Source organism: Ixodes scapularis, unplaced genomic scaffold, assembly GCF_016920785.2.
Source record: "Ixodes scapularis isolate PalLabHiFi unplaced genomic scaffold, ASM1692078v2 PGA_scaffold13__105_contigs__length_92229423, whole genome shotgun sequence".
Taxonomy (NCBI): domain Eukaryota; kingdom Metazoa; phylum Arthropoda; class Arachnida; order Ixodida; family Ixodidae; genus Ixodes; species Ixodes scapularis.
The window spans coordinates 52,506,172-52,530,719 of record NW_024609839.1 but is presented as its reverse complement, the minus strand read 5'-3'; the positions used below and the strand labels follow the sequence as shown (position 1 = coordinate 52,530,719).

The window sequence follows — 24,548 nt, the reverse complement described above, 5'->3', positions numbered from 1 at the left end:
GGGAGGGGAGGAAGGAGGACATCGCAAAAAAAAAAAGTCTTCACCAGGTTTTAATCAAACCCAGACCACATAGACTTTGAAGCGAGTGTCTTTTCAGCATGATTTATCTGGGTCTTTTTACGTTCTGTACAATGGCGCATAGAATCATACACTTGTTAGATCAAGACACTAAAAGACATCAGCCGACTGACTGGGGCCGAAGTCACTAAAAGTCCCTGAGGTTGGCAAGCTCCTCAAGCAGTGTCAACCCCTTAGGTTGACGCTGATGGGTCTTGTAGAACTCTTTTAAAAAAACATAATAGTCCAACCAAATACTTGTCTACCAGATGCACATCAACATCCGCGTGACGCACAGATGCGACCCCGCCACAAACTGTGCGATTCCAGAAGCATGATTAAATCGTACGGGTAAACCGCATCACTTTTTCAACAGGTAAAAACCAATTCCGCGTGGGGTAAGAGGCAGGTCTTTTTTAAGGGTCCCAGCAAGTCCCGACACATCACAGTAAGTTGAGGTGGTATTTGACGGGAAAGCCATTCGGCGTCTGACACCCTGTTACACGTTTTAACGTAAAAATGTTTTTGGCAAGGTTTTGGCATTTTGTGAAGCCCGGATAAATGTGAATGCTGGATAAAGGCGTGGCCGCGAGGCTCGACGCTGATTGGTTAACGAGAGATCGTATGACCGAACGGGTAGTTGAGGAGGAGTGAGGTAGACGAAGAGAAGCTGCACCACCTGTGCGCACTGAGGGAGAGGAGCTCGAGAGTAAGGAAGGCTCTGGAAGACCGCCAGGTTTATTAGCCCGATTAGCGGTAGCACTGCTTCATTCTAATAACCATTGTCAAGTGTACACAATGTACGCGTTCAACCATCTGATGAAGAGCGCTGTGAACGTAGGCGTCTGGCGTCTGGAAACTCAAGAGTATCGCTAAACGTTCGTGATTAAAGAACGGTTCACGTATTCAACACAATTGCCTAGCAATTTTTCATACATTTTTTTTAAGTTGTGCGAGACTTTGCACACATAAAGGGGAACTTCAACTTCCACGTTCATTTTCTAGGTAGAATGCTGTGGCTTTTTATCTTCTCTAGCGGGGACTTTGCTGCCCTCATTATAAGGGGGGTAGCGTGAAAGAGACAAGGTTTTCCCTTATGTCTTATAAGACATAAATTGAAACCCTGTCAATTTTACACGAACTGCTTGAAAGTCTAAAGTTACGCAAACTACATTCGGACAAGACCTAAGCACTGTTGACCACAGGCACAACGAGATGTGCGCATTGATCAATATGAAGCGGTTGAAGTCGAACGGGAACAGCGTCTTTTCGTCCGTGACATGTAATATTCAGCACACAGGCTCATGTTAAAAAAAAAAAAAAAAAACAACATCTAAAACTTGTAAAAATCTCATCACTGAAAGCTCAATGGTAAGTTTGAAGGTATTTGGGGAACTGATAAAAAAAAACTCTAAAGCAAACTTTGAGTCCAATCATTCATGCGAAGGAATGCTGACAAACAAGATGAAGTCATCAGCATATCATAGTAAAGTAGGTAGGCTGATGGACTAGGTCTGCTTTTTTCGGTACGGATAACTCCACAACTAAGTGGGAATTTGCACTGTTTATTGAAGGCTTTCCTCACAAAGATTGATAAGTGTATTAAGGACCGAGCGCGGGAACCCGCGCTTCCTGCAAAAATAAATCTCGTTCGCATTTGCCGATTTTACTGCGGCACGTGTGCTGATGATGGTTGGTAGATTCGGGATATTAAGACGCACGACAGAAGGCTATGAGGTGGTTGCCCATGTGCGTTTAGAACCGTTTTGTATTAAGAAAAAGTTGCCCTGATTGTATCAAATGATACGTCGATGTAACCTTACATAAATGAATTCCAGGTACCACGTGAGCATTATACTAGACTATATAATTCTTTTCTGGTTTGTGTATTTCTTTTTTTTTTCCTTTCTGACTTTACGCTGTGATTTCATTACGCATGTTGCAAAGAGTGTTTGTATGCACCTGCCCTTTCCCGAAAACATCTAGTTGAAAAGTTTTCGCCAGTTCTGTCTTACTTGCTTGATGGTGCGGCTTACAGCCCTAGCTCCGCGTTCCTCTCCTCCTCCAACACGTCCCCCCGGCAGCATCGAGAGCGTCAGAAGATAGGCTTAGTGTTTTATTTGAGAGATTAGAAAATAGCGAGTGGTCAGACACGCAATCCCCGACCGGTGAGAGAAACTTCAGTTTCCGCCTTGGCCACTCCATTAATCAGTAAGACTAAAGAAAAAAAGTTGCCAAGTTGGCCGTTTGCGCTTTCTTTCGTTTCAAAAATGCTGTCATAGCAGATATGACTTTTTTTGTGGGTATTAAGAACTGTACCCCAAACCCGTTCCTGAATTGAGATGAAAACACGGCGTAGATAGAGGTCCTACGGGTAAGGGGGGGGGGGGGGGGGGGAGGGGCGGTTGGGTGTATGTTTACACAGTGTGTATGTTTATCTGCCTCAACGGGCGAGGAGTCTCCCAGGTTTAGATGAGCAATTTAGCGAGTGAAGTACAACCGCTAGCCTGGGGTCTTTAACGTGCGCCACGCAGTAGGGATACACGACCGTACGCTGGTGTGATGCTCATCCAGATCTACGGGTAGGCGGCGTTATAAGTTGCCCGGTTCGAACAGTTGAGACAAATGTCCCTTCATTCATCCTGCAAATCGCGTATCCATACCTGGATGTGTAGAAACACATCCATCAACTGAGCATTAGGTTTGTTGTCTAAGTTTATTTGTGCTAACCTCTCGTCGTTCCGTACACCCTACACAAGAAGAAAACGCGCAAGGTTTTTTTCCTCGTCTGTATACGGCTTCCTTAAATGCAATAGCACATTTCTTTAGGCCTCCCCCGAAAATGGTTTGATTTGTAATACAAAAAGAATGCGCATACGCGGTAGATAAATAATTGACAAGAAAGAATAAAGTTCCGAAAGTCCCCCAAAAACAATTCAGCTAGGACCCTGAAAGTTTGAACACGACGCTCAATCACTGTGTTAAGGGGGAGAATTCTGAAGCGATAGTTACTCTCTGCCGCTCTCCTCTCCTGTATCCCTGTATCCCCTTTGTCGCGGATTCAGCTGGCCTTCATTAAGAAAAAAAAAAAAAACAGCTGGAAATTTTCATGTGCCTCAGGGACTTTACCTTGCATGTTTGCGAATGGATGTCTATCACCTAAATATGACAAGACGATTTGTGTTGTGTTCTGTTTCAGCAGTCTTTCAATCTTTGGCTGTTCCTACTATTTTGCGTGCACCACAGTGAAGACTGTGAAGTTGTTTGTGGGCACAAACAATAAAGAATTATAATTATATAACTATTATTATTATTATTATCGCGCGCAAGTGCGCGTCCGACTCCGAGGAGCTTACTGGATGCGCTAGTCTTCAGAATGCTTTGCACGAGAAAGGGGCGATTAAAGGGGAGATAGCTGAAAAGAAGCGGTGAGGTTTGAGAATCACCATTTATACATAATGCAAATGTACAGACATTTGACGCTTAGTTATCGGCTATAAACTTCGTCGCAATTTCTTCAGCGGAATATAAAGCCCTCGTAAACAAGCATTTCCATTGCATGTCGACGTAGTCGTCACCGAAACACAGCAGAGACACGGGCACGTTTTTATTTCTGTTAACAATGCAAATACATGTTAGTATTTGTTAGTTTAATGCAAGGATGCAGGTTAGCTGATTAACAACTGACATATTTTATCCCTGGAGGGTGTTGAGGGCAGGAAAACACGAATCTCCGAACATTGAAGATTGATGTTGTCCTGTCTTATTTCCCCACTCTCCAGGGTTAAAAAAAATGTTCGTATTCGTGTTTGATTTACTTGTACACTTGTACGTTCTGATGAAATATTAAATAGTGATTTTAAACGCATAGGCTAATGTATTATCAGGTTTACCACATAAAGGAGTCAATTATTAACGCTACGCTATGAGTCGAACCGTTTTTCCAGCGGCTGTTTAGGCGAAAACGATAAGCTAGATTTCTGACACCTTAAATAAAGTTCCTTCTAATAATGTGACTTATCTTCGACATAAATGGCCTTCGATTATTAACGGCTAAGTGGAGCGCTCCGCGACGTCGGAGCGTTCGAAATCGGCTCACTGCTTCCCCGCGTGCTTCCTTCCCATCCAGAGCAAAGGAACCGGGATGGCTTTTCTAGGGAACGGTCTAGGGAGGTGCCTGGGGAATAGGGGAGGCGCCTAGGGAACGGGCGCGGCTAGCGACGACGGACCCGGGTTTGTTCGATGGGCTGCCTGTCAGAATCCCGGAATACCGCGCAGTGTTTGGATGCCACGTGCGCCGCGGTCGACATGGCGATCCTCAAGCGATGCTGCTGCTGGAAGTCCGTGCGGAAAGGGAGTTTTGCCAGCGCTCTCTTCACCCTGGTGAGTAGAAAGCTCGGCTGCAAGCAAGTGCGCGTAACTGACCGACTGATGCTAAGATGTTAAGCACGTAGCTATCGTTAACATAAACTGAAGACACCAAATACGAGGATGAACAACGAATAGAATATTGTGTCTTGTGTCCACTCTCAGTCTTCGAGTCTTTTCTTTGTCCTTGTTGAACGAACTGACCGATAATAAATCGACTGTATTTACTAATTTTTTTAAACTGTAAAAACAGTAAAGCTATTGCCAGCTCGTGTAGGAAGGCTATACATTTTATATCTTGAGGTTGTAAACTTAGCACCAAAAATAGCAAGACCTAGTAGGAAAGAACAAGAGACAAGGACAGGGAAGCTCTGAAATTATCATCTAAGAAGCTCGTGAATATAAACACATTTGAGTCTTTTTTCAAAGTAGCTAACATGAATAAAACGAACCACAATTTTAACAAATGAGAATGTTTTTCTTTTCTTTGCTACAGTCGAAATATAAATCGAAAATCGAAAATATAACTTTACTTTTCAATTACCAAGAATTAATGCACACAAAATAAATTAAAATCATCAATGTTCAAAGCACCAGGCACCTTTCAAAAGAGGCCACTTGTAAGAATGCTAACTGCTGCGTTACACCACCCTGTCGTTCTGCATTTTCTATGTGCCCTGAACGCACGGAAACAGGGTTTTTCCCATCACATGCCGCCACATGAAAGGCGGTAAAACCTTTCCAGACATGTGCTACATGCTCACTGTGCCCCGGAATTCCTCTTACTGTTTGATCCGCCACAAGCACAGGCATGTTTTTATGCTTTCTAAACACTGTATCAACTCCTTCGAGAATCAAGAGCCACGTGAATTTTTTCACATGTTTTTTTATTTTTATTTTGGGGTTCTCAAAACGGTAATACTCGAAATACACAAATGAATGACCGGTACAAATCAAGTGTGGTATATATTCCAAAACCACCTAAAGGCAATAACTTTGTTCAACCACCTAAAAGAAGTCCTTTCAGATACATTGCAAGATAAGCATAATGCAGCAAAAGGTTGCCAAAGTTTCTGAATATTTAGAACGTGGACAAGCCGTCAACATATTTCAAAATAACAGCAATGTTTTGAAAAATGAACTCCTTCCATTGAGTGCGTGAGTAATGGAAGATCTCCAGACAGCTTTGACGACTGAGCTGTCGCAAGTTCGTCGCTTTACAAAGGGATCTTCTTATGCAAGTCTTGGTTGAAACCAGCTACATTTTAAAGGTACGGGGTTCTGCATGTAATTTGTAGATCACTCCACGCCGCTTGTACGAAGAAGTGCTGGCAAAACTTTACTTTAGTCGAAGAATCTGGCACTACGTTCCTGAAACCAGAAACATGTCAGCATGCTTGGACGTTTATTCCAAAAAAAGTTGTAGTGTAGTAAACTTTTTTTTTTTTTCGTTCCTTCATCGACCTTCACCTAATATTTCATTGGCGAGACTGGTGCCTAATGGGTGTTTCCATTTCAGAACGTACAATGATGATCCGGGTCATATTTTGTTTTATATTTATAGAAAAATATATGTGACAGCCATGTTCTTTTGGGGGAGCATTCAGATATATTTGAACGTTGTAGCTAATTTTCTTTCGAAGATAAGAATTTCTGAAGCTAGAAGCGTGGATATTGCCTCTAGCTTCGCTATGGTATTTGGTACAGCCGTCAATTTAACACCGAAGCATCCACATATCACAAATATTTCGTACATATTTTATGAAAGGTTTACAACATGGACACAGCATATCAAAAATATAATATAAAATGTTTTTGCAAAAAAATCTACGAAACACGTCAGGTAAACACGTTTCAGAGTCACATTAACAATATGTTTACCAAGAAACTACTTTGCATAAAAGGGCCCAGATATATTTCAATCTGAGCATTTCAAATTCATTTACCAGTATATAAAAATACAGGCTTCACCCTTATTGAAGTTGTGTTAATAATGCGAAAACGCAGCTGATTTCTCTAAATGTCAAAAAATTGCAGGTCAATTAAAAAAAAAAAGCTTTATTTTTTATTTTTATTTAATTGCCAACAGTGTTTTGAACTAGTGTCTGACAGCAAAACATCAAATAAAACACGACCTTCATAAGAAAAAACGGACACAAACCTTTATTTAAATTGAGCTGGCTTGTCTTCGTTACAAGGGATTTGCCGCACAGCGTCTGCTCCAAAGGGACGTTTTCTAGAATCGATTTAGGCTGTACAGCGGTGCTGCTCTATCGTAGGATCTAGAAAGTCGTGCTCTCCTTAGTTTATCTTTATATATGTATTTTATTACGTTGGATCATAGGACCTCCCGAAACGCGTTCAAATTGAGTTTTTTTTTTCTTTTGCGTTTCTTGGGCGTCGTATAATGCTGCGCATGCCTTGAAGGTTTATATGTTTGTATTGTGGGTGGATATAATAGTTTTCGGTGATACCAACTGTGTTTCTAATTGAAATCATTCCTTAAAATTTAATCATTACGAAGTTAAATATTATAGTCGTAACAGGTTGAGTGAAGTAGAAGCCCACCCCTTTCAATTTTAGCACAGCGAAGCTGGAGATGAGGTCGCCTCCTCTCCAGCGTTCTCTGTGCTAAATTGGAAAGGGATGGGCTTCCACCTCACTCAACCTGTTACCGACTATAAAGGTAATTACAAACATAATTGTATCAAATCTTGTGCTCTTTGCCTAAATTTGCTCGTTCGCAGGGACCAATACTGCGTATATCAACTTTTTCTTTTCTGTGCAAAGCGTACTTTTCACAGGAACGAGTTTTCCCGCATTTCGTGAAAACCGCCTGCATACGTATTGATATGCATATAGCTGACTGATTCTCCTAAAAACGTGCCTTTCATATAGCATATAGCTTTCAGAAATATAAAAAAAATACGAGTTGAACTATCATTGTATGAACTGACATGGAAACACACCAACAAAACCTCTGTAGTTACCGACTTGTATCTGTATTGTATTGTACGGTACGCATCGGCACTTAGAAATGCTAAGCTGCTTTGTTTGCCGTCACACAAATGTTGAACACCAAGATACCCGAATTTCCAGATGCTACTTTTCTAGCCTTGTTTTCGCAGTGGCTAACCTTTCTCGTGTGCGGGCTTTGCGTTTTACGATAATGGGCTGTGCACACAGTTCTCAACTATCGGCAGCGAAGGCGTCCGCCGAGAGTCCTTCGTAATCAAAAGGCCGAAGGATGGGGTCGGGGGGAAAGGCTAAGCCCTATGAGGCTAAGCTTGGGACCATCACGACTTTCTACACCATATGATAGAGCGGCACCGCGCCGTACCGCCTTTGTCGGTTCTAGAAAATGTATTTATTAAGCCGACGTGGTGCGGCGAAGCCCCTATAGCAAAGACAAGCTAGCTCAATTTGAGGGGTTTGCTGTCGTTATTTTTTTTTTTTCCTTTGGAGATCATATGCTACCTAATGTGTTCCCAGCACAAGAAGTTCAGGACACTGCAGACGATTAAGGAGAGTTTAAAAAATATGCTTTTTTATGTGTTGATTTGCAATTTTGACACATTTCGAGAAGTAATGTTGTATAATAACACAACTACAATAATGGCTAAGAATATATTTTTAATACATTCGTAACATGCATTTTAAGATGCCCATTTTGATAGAGTTTGCGCCACTTTATATAAAGTAGTTTGTTGGGAAATAATTCGTGAATCTCCCTCCGAAACGACCTTACTTGACGTGTTTCGTAGCTTTTATTGTATAGAAATATTTTATTCTGATTTTGACCACTCTATGTGCATGTTGTAAACCTTTCATAAAATAGCAGTAAAAATTAATTCCTTCGTGTACGCTTCAGTGTGAAACTGACGGCTGTGCAAAATACTATCGTAAATCCTTGGCAATCTCCACTCCTCGAGCTTTGAAATTTTATATCTCTAGGAGAAAATTAGCTACGGCGTTCATACGTAGCTCAATGCTTCTTCCGAGACCATGGGTTTCGCATGTATTGTTTTTATAAATATAAAATACATGACCCGGGCCACCATTGTATGATCTGACGTGGAAACACCATAATATAACTTAAAATTAACAAATCCAAATCTATAAGTGTCACGTGCTCAATATTTTAGTCATGTACGTATCAACGTAAATATCGCTTCATCGTCTGTCTACAAATATATTGGAATTAATATGACTTCTAACATTTTTTGGAAATGCCAAATATGGGTCAACAGTTCCAAGCGCATGTTAGGATGGCTGAAAACAAACTCCTTAATTCTGTCTTCACTGAAACTAGCCTATTACAAAACGCTGGTCCTTCCAAGGTTACAATATGCTGCTTACTTGTGGGACACAACTCTTTCATCACAAATCACTTCGATCGAGTCCATTCAAAATCGCTTAGCACGCTTCACTCAAAGTAACTGTAATCGCATTGACAGCGTCACTACCAGGAATATATCTTTATATGTGCCGTTGGTAGTGCTCAGCCGTAACATCTTTTTTTTTTTCATAAAATATTTTATCAAAATACTGCACTTCGTCAAAAACTATTCATTCTACTATTCTTCTTCCCTTTTTGCATTGATCATTGTCATAAGGTTGATATTCACAATTTTAAAAGAACCCTTTTAGTAGGGCTGGGCGTCATTAAAATTTTGAACCTGATTAATCGTCACCCTTTAATCACCTGATTAACCGATTATGCTCGTGAACAATAGTTCGAACAAGTCAAAATTATATTGTTTGCCTTTGCTGAATATGTAATAAACGGCACAATGTACAAATTTCGGATTTTAAATCAACCTTGAAGTGTAGTTGAGAAAAGCCAAGAGACACCCACACTCAGAAATCATTATTTCAGCCGCAGAAGCACGAAGAGGTTCGTTGATATTCTCTGACAATAATGAACTCATTTGGTTGTTCGCAACAGTCTCCGCTGCACTAAACGGACACTTACACGGCGTCAATTTTCGCGTCTAAGTTTAGTTCAGGTAAAAATTTCACCTAATGTTCGCCTTCATAGAGGTGTCCTCGTTCACGTCTGTGTGGTGAACGCGTTGAATGTTAACTTTTATGTTTTGTTAGCCAAGATTTAACCGATTAACCGGTTAAAAAGATTAATCGCGATTAAAGCATTGATCGATTGATGGGTAGGTTAATCGATTAAGTGCCCAGCGCTACTTTTTAGTGTTCTTTTTTATACACCAAACTTCGATTGATTAAAACCGCTTTCCCGCTTCGATTACTAACATTACTGTTTTCTTTTTTTAAGTACGCTTTTACTAATATGTGCACATTGCAATGGTCTTTGTAAGCCCATTGCCCGTTTCAATGTTGAGGCCATTCTAAATAAATCAATAAAATGAATAAATAGCCTGTATGCGGTTATCGTTATGTTTTCTTTTAATTCGACGCTTTGCAATCTTGATTCATTTAAAGTTAATGTTATTGCTTTATATAAAGGTTTTCTAAACATGTTCATTATTTTTATTTTAGGTCTTTTATGAATTCATTAAGCACTGGGATAGCATAGATGCACTACATCAAAAAATGACGACGATGATGATGATTATTGTTGTATGGTGGACGTATTAACATCTAGGGAAGAACTTGTGGATCTAAGCAGCTAGTGCAGTGGCTTCCCAAATTTGACTTGTCCCTACAACAATGTCTATTTGACGTTTCAGGGGACGCATATCTTGATTTTATGTTTCTGGTTGATCAATTTTGGGCGCAGAAAAGCGCACTTTTGAGGCAAAGCAGGTGTGCTAGGGAACTTAGAATAATCTAAATGCTGTGTGTTTTGTCATATTGTAGTTTGCTAATCTCAACTCAAGTGAGCGCAGAAATATGGAGGCGTCCGGAGATCTAACTATACCTGCTCATTTTTTAAAGTTTGTATCTTAAAAACATCAAATATAAAAAACACGCCATTCTCATTTTGAATAACGTACGGAAGCAGATAGCTCACTCAAATTCTAGCAATATGGAAAAGATGAAGCGGCAGATCATGGACGAGAGGAGAGCCACGTGACTGGCGCCCCGCTGCGGGGAGACGCCGAAATACACTTCTCCCGAGCGAACGAGCGTGTTTCGGGTCCTCGGCGCTGCAAAAGCTGTACGCTAAAAATTCAGGTTCCCCAAAAATGGCTTTTTGATGCTCTGTGCTACCCGGTCCTCGCGCTCCAAATCGGCGACCGGGAACTCTATGGCTCCGTCGTCGAACTGCCAGGCTTTCTGAGTAGGGGAGGCTATGGCAGTAGTAACTGTTCTAAAGCAAAAGCCTAAAACATATTTCGTTTTTGGAATACTTGGAATCTCTAATACGAGAAAGACGAGCGCGTGGGGCACGTAGATGCTTGATACTTGGGTAATTTAGCTATTGATCTATTCCTCACAGCATATTGTTCCCGTCATGCTGCATTAATGCTGCAGGGTTCGAAGGCATCAGTCTTGCCGTTTATTGCTCTGTCGGGCCGCGGGAGAACTCTAAACGACCGGACTTTAGTCTCGAGAGAGAAGACATTCGATCCAAGACTAAGAGATTCATTGCATGTGGAGCAATTTCGTCGTTCGAAACGACATTAAAATTAACGTGAGCGGAACAGATTTATTAGTGCACAGGGGCTTTAGCTACTTGGTTATTCGCTACCCTCGTTTCGGGACATTGGTGCCGTCAAAATCTCGCAATTATCTTCGCTCTGTCGCAGAGTTCAAGAGAGAAAAAAAACATATCTAATCTTCCTTTTTAATGTGTTACTTGGTCGCCTTAAGTCCTCCATTCGTAGCAGATATTTCTTATATTCATCGTTCTTAAATTAGAAATGCATAGGCTTGTATGAACAAGTAACTTTGTATGCAATTTGTTTATTCTTTGCAATCATTTATTTTTCTACGAACTCTGACTACTAGAGTACAACGTCACCCCTCCAAAGGAAGATCGTTGCAATGATGCACACAAGAAGCATGTTTGTGTTGTATTGACTGGTGCATTCCTGTAATATAGCGTCGACTTGTCTAGCCCCCGCCGGTCAGAAGCATTTTACAGTTTTTGGCAGACTAAGGTTTTGTACGAACTAAGTTTCAATAAATATTAAAACACATATTACTAAAACATGTTTTGAAAACAGATTTGCACTGTTTTTAGGCATTGGATATAGGAAGGCTGTTTGCTCTTAATTAGAATGTATTTTCTTAAAAATCGAGGATGAAAGTTAGACAGTTCTTTCTTTACCATCTGGCTTGGCGGATATTATATAAGTAAATAATTGTTACAACAAGGTAACTAATTAACCAAGATCTCTTAATTAACTTTTATTTACTGGTTTTCGTGGTCATGTCGAAAATGTAGCATTAACGTCAATTACTGTTATAGGCTAGATTAGTTTAAAGAATGTGTGAAAATATAATGCGTATGTGCATGTTTAAAAAATGAAAGACGTTTACAAACCCCTGTAACGCCGAATTAGAGCGCAGCTCTTGAGGAGGAGGAGGCGAAGGCACGGAGAGAAAGGTATGCCCCTCGTCCTCGTAAAGTTGAGGCTTGGGCGAGTTGGTACATACTTCGGAATTAAAAACAACCTTTTCCTTCTCATCCGTACTCTCCCCTCCTCCTCTCCCGCTCTCCTCCCATTTAGTGGAAAATTGGAAAATTTTCGCGAAATTGCCCGCTAAATTTTATTAACTGTATTAATGAACAAGTCTTCACCAAGAAAGTCGTAAACGTAGAAAAATGTTTGAACAGCAGTAGAGGCTTTAATACACGACGTTTCGGGAAGAGACTTCCCTTCTTCAAGTGTGCAGAAAATACAGCTGCAAGGCGCTTTTAGAGAGACCAAAGGAGAGGAGGAACATTGAAAAAAGCGAAAGAAAAAAGTCATATATATAATAGTACAAGTGAAAACACTTGAGCATGAAAAAACTACATTCCAACAAAACACACATAAAAAAGAAAAAAGAGAGAAGTGGTAGTTTTAAGGGTAACACGGTCGCGGCACTCGTTAGCGAAACCAAGAAAATACATCACAGGCAACGACCTCCGCTAAATTTAGCGGGAAAATTTACGCATCAGGCAACGCGTGATGACGTCTCAAGTGACCCTCGTGACGTCATTATGAGAAACGTCCCATAAAGCAACTCGCAGTTACGCTATGGTGCCTGGAACGCGTCTCCGACTGGTGTGTTTACCGCGGCCAAAAAAGTGGTCCCTCGATTTCCGCCTGATGACGTCATAAAAGTGTCATGCTGTCGCCGGTTGCGACCCTGGCGGTGTCCTAACAGTTGTGGTAAGTACGGCAGACGCCTGTTCTGCTGCAGGTCGCTTTCCATTGTGACACTTCACGGAAGCTGGGACAGCCGGAAGTTGGGACGCCTAAAGCGACGCCGTGACGACTGCGACACTCGCGTCCGCTCGTGCTTTTCGCCAGCATTCCTACGGCCAACCGCCAGGATCGCGACAGGCAACAGCATGACACTCGCGTCATTTGTTGCCACATTGGGACCACTTTTGATGTATGGGCGGGATAGGGCGCTAAACACACCAGTCGAATACGCAATCGAGGCACCATAGTTACGCCGATGCCGATGCCGCTCAAGCCGGAAACGGGGGCCTAAGAGCTGTGCGCTAAAAAAAGTATTAATCGAACAATTGTCCCGTTTTTTCGTCCGAATTAAAAATTGCGCACACAAGCCCACAATGACGCGTGGAAGAGTGACATAGTAGTTTCAGTCCTGTCGTCACTATCACTGTAGCGTGTCCTTGGTGGGTGCGCCGACGCCACGAGTCACGACCTGGCCTAGACGACTACGTCACTCTTCCAAGCGTCACTGTAAACAAAGCTTGATGAGCTTTTCTTTCCTTTTTTTTATGCGCACATTGTTGAGTAAGTGAAAAAACGAAAATACGACATCTCGGTCTTACGGAGATGCCGAGCCACGTGAGGGGGCATTGACAAGCCTCCACAAAGGTCTATGCTGGGGAGAAGGATGCAGTAGCACTGTAGCATCTAAAGCCACAATAACCTGTCATGATGTGGCAATGATGAAATGAAGCGAATGAAATAAGAGGAAACAAAAACTTAAGCTCAGTTATGGCGGCGCCCATGCACAGCTGCCTGAAAGCGTTTATTCTGCGAAGGCTGTGCAAGCGCGAGCGGCTAGCCCTGACTGCCTTGACTGGAGCACTCGCTGCACAAGCGCTCGTGCAGCCCCCGTGGCTTTATCCAAAGCAACTAGCTCGTGCTTTCAGCATGCTCGGCTAACATTCTTCTTATTATCATTATTATTATTATTATTATTAACAATAGCTCGGGCTAAGGTGAGACGAAGTATAGTTCGACTTCCATAAAACCCTTTGCCTGTTCTATCATCTTGTCCCGTCGTGTCCTCTCTGCTGCCGACAGTATCATCCTGACATTATGGTGGAGGTGCTGAGACATTGTCATTCCGTGCATTGAGCATCGTCGCCATTATCATCCCGCCATTCCGCCTCGTTGTGGCAGTTGTGGCGTAAGCGGACCGATCACGAGCCCATAGCTTCGCTAGAATAAAGATCTCGGCTGCGGGGAGCATCGGTCTTCAGCACTGAACCTTCGAAAAAAACTTTGGGGCCCTTATTTTAGGCTTCGCACTACTCATGGCCCCTTCGCTGAGCTTTTTTTTTTTGTTTTTTTTTTTTTCTTTCTGTGTAGTGCCGAAGGACGGTAACACACCTTTCGACGTCCGAACTCGGTTAGGTTCAACGGCGCAAAACAATCGAAAGTGCCATATTGATGCCACCACCGATGCAGTACGTGTCTTTTATTTCTGGGTTATAGAGTCCCTCTATATAAGCTCCCGTGTGCGTTCATCCATCTTGAAATCCAAAGTTATGCGGGAAAGCCACTCTTCACGCGTGCAGGAGTTATATTAACGGTAGGCCGAGTGGAGAGGCCTATACCCCATTGCATACTTAGTGTAGACCTTTCGAAAATAGAGCATGTTCCCGGTGCATCTTGAGTGCTCGGGCGTATGGCGTGTGCTTTCCTCGCTTTCCGAAACGACGAACACGTACATGCTGGGCTGCGAAAATCGCACGCTAGACTGTGATTTTGTAAACATTGGAAAGGTCTATACAAGGATGTCAAAGCTACTTGCGCGGGAGCGTCGCTCCATCTACGGTTTCGTGTTTGCGAGCCTCGTGCAACTGATATGCGAGACCAAGCACCATGCTCGCGGCAGCAGCTTTGACAGCGTTGTACACTGAGTATGAAACAGAGTATAGCCCCCTTGACTTCGTCGCACTTAAGGTACACTCACGTTGCCATGGTTCCGCGAGTGTTCCCCGTCAGCCTCTCATGTCACACGCCAGATGTCCACGTTTTCAATTGACGGTGTGGTGAAAAACGTACCCAAATCGCCCGGAATCAGGTAAGACCTAAGCGGCCGGTGTACCACCGCCTGTCTTTGTCGCCGTCGCAATGCTCAGGTGAATGATACATGGATGATATGAATTGATGATATACGGCCTCATGCAAATGCAAAAACATAAGCACAGGTGGCTGGTGGCTAGTTAGCAGCTACCGGCTAACAGAGCTGTGGAGCGGCCGTAGTAAAGGCCTTTTTGCGCAGCATTGAACTTTTGTTTGTCACGTGATTTAACTCTGCGAATAGCGGCGCGGCGGCCCTTGGAACACAGGCGCACAACACTGGCTCCCCTTCGCCCATCTAGAAACTCTAAGAACGGTGGTGACGTCACAAAAAATGACGTTTCGACGCTTTTTTTTTCCTCTTTCTTTTTGAACGCGCGAAACAGCGTCTCTTGACTTTGCCTTGGCTCACGCTTAGCTTTGACCTCAGCTTCAACGGTGCTAAACTATTTTGTTGTTTCTTTGTATTTTTCTTGGGATCGCGTTTCGGGCTCCAGAGCAAGCACTCTCCTATATGTGTGACAGTCTGAGACGCTTTTCAAAAACAGGTCAAAATTGAGTGTACTTTACGGGGCGCCGTAAAAGGCTGCGAATGCCTCATATCTTTATAATGTGGGTTGATATAATAGTTTTTTTTTATTATTCCAATCATATTTGCAATTGAAATGGTGGCTCTCGATCAATAATTATAAAGTTAATTACTAAACTTATATATTAACCTTAATATATCAAACACTTGTATTTTTCCTAAATTTCCCCTTCGCCAGGAGCCAATATTACATAAGCACTTTTCTGTAGGATGCGCACTTTTGACAAGACGATTTAACCCGCGTTTTGTGAGACACCCTATATGTAAAGCTGAATGCTTCTCCCTAGGACACGAGTTTCATATGCTATATATTTTACAGAAATATGCAAAATATGACCCCGAACCACCACTGTACCAACTAACATAAAAACACCTAACAACAAAACACTGGCCGTTACCAAGTTGCATCTGTATTCCATTGGGTAAGGATGGATGCTTAGAAAGGGTAAGCTGGCTTGTTTGTCGTCACACCTTCTCGAACACCAAGACACCGACTCTCCAGCTACCAGTTCCCTCGCCTTGTTTTCGCGGTGATAGACCTTACTCGTATAAGGATTTTGGACTTCACGGCAATATGCTGTGCACATTGCCGTGAAGCCGTGCCCATCACCGTCATTAATGCGCGGTTCTCAACTGCCGGCAGCAGGGGCGTCCACCGAAGAATCCTTCGTGAGCTAATGGCCCGTGGAAGGAGATGGGGGAGAGAAAGGGGGTGGGGGATTTCGATCTGGATCAACATCGTACCGGCGGGTGGTCGTTTATCCCTACTGCGTGATGGGCGTTAAAGACCCCAGGCTAGCTATTGTACTGCACTGGCTAAATTGCTCATCTACAGTGTCCCCAGGTGGTCGAAATTAATCCTCAGTCCTCCGCTGGGGCGTGCCAGATGAACGTCGTTGGTTTGGCACGTAAAAACCCCCAAATTTGATTTTTACAGTGGGTAACAATGTTGTCGTGTTTCTGGCAGGCTAAGCTCCCGCTTTATAAACAACTAACTACAAAATTCTTTTTTGATTATTTTATGGACGAATATTGTTGCGGACGATGCTTTCACTCATTTTCAGTTTTTTTAGTGCAAACTCCGGAAGACAGACCGAACATCTAGTGGGAGTCTTTTCAGCCAACACCACTGCAGGGCAAAGCCGATTACAGTTCCTTACAGCACGTCTCATTTTGCTTAGAACCTGGTATTCTATGGCATTGCCGGCTGTCTTTCCTATTTTTATATTTCATCTTTGGGATTCCAACTCGTGTGCGGCGTTCGGGCGGCACCGTTTGGGCACGCGAACCCCGGGTTTATGGGTCCATTTGAGGCTCTCTGCGCATCGTCAGATTGCGTGTTGGAGAAGGAATTACAGAGATTGGGGGCTGCGCGCCTACTCTTTATGGTATCTGGTTAAAGTTGTACTTTAGCTTTCGCCTTTAATTTTAAACATCGCTTTGCTTCTTTTTTTTTTGCGTTTTTGGTGGCACTTTGCATTTTTAGGCTTGTTTCTTCCACTCTCAAATCATGATTTTTCGCTGTCTCAGTGAGGATGTCGTGGGAGCACTTTCCTAGGAACTCGGGGTTCCAGAGGAAGATAGAGCGCGAATATTTTGGTACTCTAGCGCGCCCCTGTATATTGTTATGGTTAGACATTCAGTTGCATACATTATGGAATTCTGATTCTCCGTCCCATTCAAATCACAACCTCGTAAACGTTTTAAGCCTGAACGTAGAGGCACGCCACACTTTTGATTACTACGCCTCTGTCAGACGATGCAAGATGTATAGACTCATTCTATGCTGTCACTAGTAACATCTTTTTAAATTTGTATCTCATTTCATGTCCTTGTATTGAGTTTGATTTGACTGAAGTCGTGTTGTCTTTGCCTCGAACGCTACCCCTCTGAGGTGCGTGATTTATTTCATCATAAGAGATTTGTGCAGCGTGCCACACAATGCTCTATAGGTTGGCCGCAGCTCAGCGAAACTACGCTCTTTAAAATATTACGTTCACGAGTTTTTTTTTTTTTTTCCTTCACGGTTCAGGGTTACCAGGGTTAGCAATTGTAGTGCTGTAGCGGCATTGCGCCTCTAAAAACGGGGCACGGGTTATCACTTTTTAAGACACCGCTGTTGCGATAGGCCTTGGCGAAGGTCACGTCCTTCCTTCGCCTCCCCTTCTTGTCCACCCGGCGGGTTTGGCCTTCGCATTTAGGATCGGCGCCCGGCCGTCTGAGCCGTTGTTGACAGAACACGTCGCCCGGCGCCGCGTGGACGCCGCCACACCTGGGAGCGGAGCTGAGCCGGACTCCTCTCTCTGGCTGCGGGGTCAGTTGATCCAGGAACCAGCTGCCCTACCGGGAGAGGATTCCGGGGGACGACGACGGCGGCGGGACTTCCGGCCGAGTACGTTCGGCTCAAGTTTTCGTCCGGCGCCACTTGCGGATTATCCCGCTAAACCTTTCCCGAGCCACGACGCCGCACAATGAGGGGATCATCTCCATCACGGTCAGCGTCTGACGAGCTGACAGCGGACCCTTCGTCACAAACTCCTGGCGCGGCTCATCGAGGTCAAGAATGCCCCGGCGCCGGATTAGGAAGCCCGTCCGACGCTGCAGTGTGTGCGTGTATGTGTGTGCGCGCTCGAGAGGATGAGTGGGGGCGGGGCCTGAACATGACGTTCGTTGGCAGTTGGGCCACCATTGGCTGCCAACCGCTGGAAAATCAACAGCGACTGTATAAAAAGAGCAAACGAGAGGCCGCAAGGTGTGCTCTCCGACGAACAAGAACTTCTGTACATATGTAATATAAACAGAGTTTATCGCGAGACGCCCTCCCGTCTCCTGATGTCCCTGCCTGGAGTCGGCCTGCGGTTCCTGTCCTCGCCTGGCCCTGCCTGAGGCTGCCTGGGAAACTCCTCGGTCGCAACAACTGGTTGGCAGCGGCGGGATGACGTGCCTGCTCATGGTTCCTGGTACGGGTGAGTGCTTTGCAATTTTCCCTTGATTTGCCAGACCTTTTGCTCAGTGTTAGGTACGCGAGTGGAAGGCTGCCCTTTCGGCTCAGAAAAAGCGAAGTTCAAGCTGACTGAGTTAGATAGGGGAGGGAGATTGCGACACTCGGGATCATGGAAGTCAATGAGCTACGCATTCCTGAGTTGGTGGCGGTATGCGAGGAGCTTGGCATAAGCGTGGGGCAGGCAAGGCGAAGAAAGCCGATCATGGAGCTACTTCGCGAAAAGGAAGTGTCCGACGCAGAGCTTCAGGAGGCTTGGGAGCTGATTCGGGAGCGGGACGAAAGAGCGAAGGCTGAAAAGCAGGAGCGGGACGAAAGAGCGAAGGCTGAAAAGCAGGAGCGGGACGAAAGAGCGAACGCTGAAAAGCAGGAGCGGGACGAAAGAGCGAAGGCTGAAAAGCAGGAGCGGGACGAAAGAGCGAAGGAGGAACGCGAGAAGCGGGCTCATGAATTAGAACTCAAAAGGTTAGAGGTATCGAAAATTGAGGCTGAGCGTTCAGGTCGTCCTGGATCGGGTGTGCGGCTAGCGGAGAGAGTCAAGATTAAGGACCTAATGCAGCCCTACAAACTAGGAGAAGACATTGGTCTTTTCCTGGTCAACTTCGAGAGAAGCTGCGAGCGAGCAGGTTTCGCGCGCGAAGACTGGCCTCAGTATTTGTTGACGCTGTTGCCCTGTGAGGCGGCCGACGCGGTTGCGAGGTTAAGTGGAGAGGAGGCCGAGAGCTACGAAAGCTCGAAGGCCGCACTTCTTAAGAAGTACCGTCTTTCGGCAGAGGCGTTCCGCCAGCGCTTCCGCACGGCGACTAAGAAGGGAACGGAGTCCTTTCCCGATTTTGCGTACACGCTGAAGGCTAACCTGGTAGAATGGTTAAAGAGCTCAGACGTGTACGGGGATCATGATAAGGTGATCGAGTGCCTTGCGGTAGAGCAGTTTTTACGAGGCATTCCGGAGACCGTCAGGTTCTGGGTCCAAGACAGGGACCCAGAAATGAACCTCCGGAAGGTGGCAGATCTCGCGGAGGAATACTCCATGCGCAGGGGTCTAGACAAAGACAAATCGGGACAAACGCGCTCATGGCGAGATGGCCAGAAAGAGTTTCGGTCGTTAAAGGAAGACTCTGGAAAAGGATTTCTTAGGAGGGGAAACATGAGGGATGTCCCAGATGATAGAGAGTCGCAGAAGGAGGGGGGAGCCGTCGGTAAAGAAAAGAGAGAAATGCCTGGAAATAACGCGCGAGCCTTCGAAGCGAAGAGGCCAGTTCGGTGTTTCCGGTGTCAAAAACAAGGGCACATCGTGGCCAACTGCCCCGAGAAGGTTGTGTTCTCGTATGTTGCAGAGGGCGCCGACAACAGCGCCCTACTGGCTCCGTACACGAAAGAAATGCTAGTGAACGGCCAAGCTTGCACGGTGCTTCGCGACTCGGCAGCAACAATGGATGTAGTGCACCCTTCTTACGTCGAGTCGGGTGACTACACCGGCGAGTGCGCCTGGATAAGGCAAGTAGTAGAGGAACACAGCGTATGCCTTCCGATTGCGAAAATCTGTATCAAGGGGCCTTTTGGCGAGCTCATCACTGAGGCGGCAGTCTCGAAGAACTTGCCTCAACACTACCCGTACTTGTTCTCAAACAAGTCGGAGCTGCTGCTTCGCGAGCAAGGAAAGACTTTCGCGGAGGAGACAGTAATGGCACTAACGCGATCCCAAGCAAGAAAGCTCTCATCAAGGTTAAGATACGAACCTAACGAGGAGGAGGGTCGGTCCGCGGCGCGCGAGGAGCTGGTCGACGGAAAACCTGCAGGCGCGGCAAATCAAGAGGACTTGCGATCGGAGGATGCCGCGAGGAGTTCCCCACCAGATCAGCAGCAGATTCCAGAGGACCATGAGGAAGGGCAGGGTTTTATTTCGCCATTATCTCCGAGTCTGGACACGCTTCGTGTTCTTGATCGACCTACACTGATCGCAGAGCAAAAGAGTGATGCCACTCTCAAGGCATTGCCAGACGGTTACCAGGAGGGAGTAGCACATCAGAATATTTCGTTCTACACCAAGTCAGGGCTGCTATGCCGAAAGTACCGAGACAGGAAGGGCCGAGACTTTGACCAGCTGGTCATTCCGCTTAGATTTAGAGAGGATCTTCTCCGGCTGGCTCACGGGAACTGCTGGTCGGGCCATTTGGGAATCCGGAAGACCAAAGCAAGGCTGATGCAAGAATACTACTGGCCCGGATGCTGGAAGGATGTTGAAGAGTTCGTGCGATCGTGCGATGTCTGTCAGCGCGTGGGGAAGTCATCCGACAAGCACAAGGCTCCGATGCGTTTGGTTCCCATCATCACAGAGCCGTTTCGAAGGCTGGTAATTGACATCGTCGGCCCGCTTCCCGTCACGCAGTCGGGATATCGCTACATCTTGACAGCAGTGTGCCCTGCTACGAAGTTCCCCGAGGCTATCCCTCTCAAGGAGGTGAACTCCACGAACGTAGTAGATGCACTCCTTTCCATTTTTTCCCGCGTCGGATTTCCCCTCGAGATTCAGTGCGATAATGGAAGCGTCTTCACAAGCGCCCTAACTACGACGTTTCTGGAAAAATGCGGAATCAAATTGATTCACAGCTCTATTTGCCACCCACAATCTAACAGCGTGGAAAGGATGCACGGGGCGCTGAAGAGGGTGTTGAGAGCTTTGTGTTTTGAGCACCAAACAGACTGGGAAGCATGTATTCCGGCCACTATGTTCGCGCTCCGTTCGGCACCTCACGAATCCACGGGCTTCAGTCCTGCGGAGCTCGTGTACGGACGAACGCTGCGGTCACCTCTGCGACTACTACGCGAGTCACTAGAAGACCAGAGCGAGGACCCAACCGTCGTACAGTACGTTTTGGATCTCTTGCAGCGACTAAGTGAGGTACAGGTCGTTGTCGGCAAGGCCATGAAGAGGGCGCAGGAGAACTCAAAAACATTTTACGATAAGTCCGCCAAGCCGAGATCATTTCAGGTGAACGACCGAGTTATGTTGTTGATAACTTCGAAGAAAAACAAACTCGACGTTCAGTGGGAGGGCCCGGCAGTCGTCGTGCAGAAACTATCGGACCTCAACTATGCGGTGAAGTTAGAGGGTAAGAGACGGGCTGTGAAGGTGTATCACTGCAACCTCATGAAACCGTACAGGGAACGGGAGGTTATTGTGAATCTAACACTGAACGCACCCGAGGAGATTCCTCCAGAAATTCCCTCTCTGGGTACTGACACCAATCTGACGGCCGAGCAGCTGCTAAAGAAAACCAAAGGAACAAATGACCTGGAATCTTGGCAGGTTTCAGAGTTAGAGGGAGTGATTCGGGAGTTTCTGGACGTTTTCTCCGATAGGCCAGGGAGGACAACACTAACCACGCACGACATCGAGCTGACATGCGATCAGCCGATTCATGCAAGGCCCTACCGGGTCTCTCCGCGACAGAGGGAGATCATGAAACTCGAAATTGAGCGAATGATCGAAATCGGGGTCATCGAGAGAGGCGAAAGCGATTACACTTCGCCTCTTATTCTTGTGGAGGTGCCGGGTAAAGATCCCCGACCGTGTATTGATTACCGGAAACTTAACGCTATTACGCGAGACCAGACGTACCCCATTCCAAATATCGAAGAAAGAGTGGAGACAGTGAGTGGGGCGAGATTCATTTCTACTTTCGACCTGGTAAGGGGTTATTGGCAAGTGCCTCTTTCTGAAAAAGCTCGCCGGTATGCAGCCTTTATCTCACCACAGGGAACATTTATTCCCACCGTACTGAGCTTCGGCTTAAAGAACGCTCCTTTCTGTTTTTCGGGACTCATGGATCGTGTTTTGACTGGACTGAGCGACTTCGCCCTCCCCTATTTGGACGATATTGCGGTATTTTCAGGAACTTGGAGAGACCATCTCGACCACCTACGACAGGTGTTGATGAGGTTACGAGAGGCCGGACTCACGGTTAAAACCGAAAAATGTCAACTTGGAAGAGCGGAAGTTCACTACTTGGGACACGTTATCGGCCAGGGACTTCGGCGCCCTTCCGAAGTTAAAATTGCGGCCGTGGTGGAGTTCCGACGACCGACGACAAAGAGGGATATTCGGGCATTTCTGGGTCTAGCTGGTTATTACCAGCACTATATCTATAACTTTTCAGACATAGCCAGTCCTTTGACCGACGCTCTTCGTAAAAACGAGCCGCAAAACCTGATCTGGGACGACGCGAAAGAAAGCGCCTTTAAAACCTTGAAAATGGCGTTAGTTCAAACGCCAGTGCTAAAGGCCCCTGATTATGACCAGACGTTTGTCGTGCAGTGTGACGCGAGTGATAGGGGAATTGGGGCAGTTTTGTCGCAGGTAGACGAGCAGGGAAACGAGCGACCCATTCTCTACATTAGCCGAAAGCTGACAGTTCGCGAGGAGGCTTACAGCACCTCGGAGAAGGAGTGCGCCTGCCTGGTCTGGGCTGTACAGAAGTTATCTTGTTACCTGGCCGGGACTAAATTTATCGTGGAGACAGACCACTGTCCTCTTTCTTGGTTGCAAAATATGTCCCACAAAAACGGCCGCCTCCTCCGCTGGAGTCTCGCTCTGCAGCAGCACGCATTTGAGGTGAGATACAAAAAGGGGAAGCTAAATGGGAACGCTGATGGCCTAAGCCGGGGCTTCTAAGACGTGAACGAGCTCCATGATCGGATTGTACAAATTTGTAAAGTTTTTCGTTTGTTTCAAATCCTTGGAAAGGGACATCTTGATTTTTTTATTGTGTTTTTATGTCAAAGCACGCTACCATAACTTTTGTTTCTGTTTGCCTGGTTTAGGGTATGGTTTACTTTAAAGGGCTTAGTGACAGCCTGAGCTCGAGTGTCGAGTGAGGGAGATCTTAGGTAGTAGGTGGAGGGGGGTTGTCTTTATTTATTTATTTTTTTTTGGTCTGGCAGATCGGGGGAGGAGAGCGAAGCACTTGTCGCTACTGGGATCGTGACTTGCTATGTTTGTCTCGCCCACGCCTTCCTCTTGTGACCTGAGTTGAGGTCCCCCACTCCAGAGATTTGGACCCGACCCTCGCCTACGTCTCAAGGCAGGAGATGATCACCGGACCCTCTCCCAAGAAAGCGAGGCACTCATCGAGTCAGCGCAGCAGTGTGGGACTGCTGCCCTCCTGATGAGCTCAGTGGCGGCGGAGGTGTTGTTGCGATAGGCCTTGGCGAAGGTCACGTCCTTCCTTCGCCTCCCCTTCTTGTCCACCCGGCGGGTTTGGCCTTCGCATTTAGGATCGGCGCCCGGCCGTCTGAGCCGTTGTTGACAGAACACGTCGCCCGGCGCCGCGTGGACGCCGCCACACCTGGGAGCGGAGCTGAGCCGGACTCCTCTCTCTGGCTGCGGGGTCAGTTGATCCAGGAACCAGCTGCCCTACCGGGAGAGGATTCCGGGGGACGACGACGGCGGCGGGACTTCCGGCCGAGTACGTTCGGCTCAAGTTTTCGTCCGGCGCCACTTGCGGATTATCCCGCTAAACCTTTCCCGAGCCACGACGCCGCACAATGAGGGGATCATCTCCATCACGGTCAGCGTCTGACGAGCTGACAGCGGACCCTTCGTCACAAACTCCTGGCGCGGCTCATCGAGGTCAAGAATGCCCCGGCGCCGGATTAGGAAGCCCGTCCGACGCTGCAGTGTGTGCGTGTATGTGTGTGCGCGCTCGAGAGGATGAGTGGGGGCGGGGCCTGAACATGACGTTCGTTGGCAGTTGGGCCACCATTGGCTGCCAACCGCTGGAAAATCAACAGCGACTGTATAAAAAGAGCAAACGAGAGGCCGCAAGGTGTGCTCTCCGACGAACAAGAACTTCTGTACATATGTAATATAAACAGAGTTTATCGCGAGACGCCCTCCCGTCTCCTGATGTCCCTGCCTGGAGTCGGCCTGCGGTTCCTGTCCTCGCCTGGCCCTGCCTGAGGCTGCCTGGGAAACTCCTCGGACGCAACACCGCTAGCGGAGTGTAATTATTAGGACAGACTTCACATTTCACAAGCAGAATCACGTGCATGTGTCTGCTATTGTCCACATATGAACAATAAATTACTAATTATTTGATATTTTAAG

At 46.0% G+C, this 24,548-nt stretch overlaps 1 protein-coding gene across 1 annotated transcript; it reads left to right on the top strand.

Annotated features, from left to right (window-relative positions):
• Positions 1–22,338: 22,338 nt before the first annotated feature.
• Positions 22,339–23,341, top strand: LOC121045858 (retrovirus-related Pol polyprotein from transposon 17.6). The gene has a single exon (XM_042289897.1). It carries the CDS (start codon positions 22,377–22,379, stop codon positions 23,112–23,114), a length of 738 nt encoding a protein of 245 aa, XP_042145831.1. The 5' UTR covers positions 22,339–22,376; the 3' UTR covers positions 23,115–23,341.
• The last annotated feature ends 1,207 nt before the right edge of the window (positions 23,342–24,548 follow it).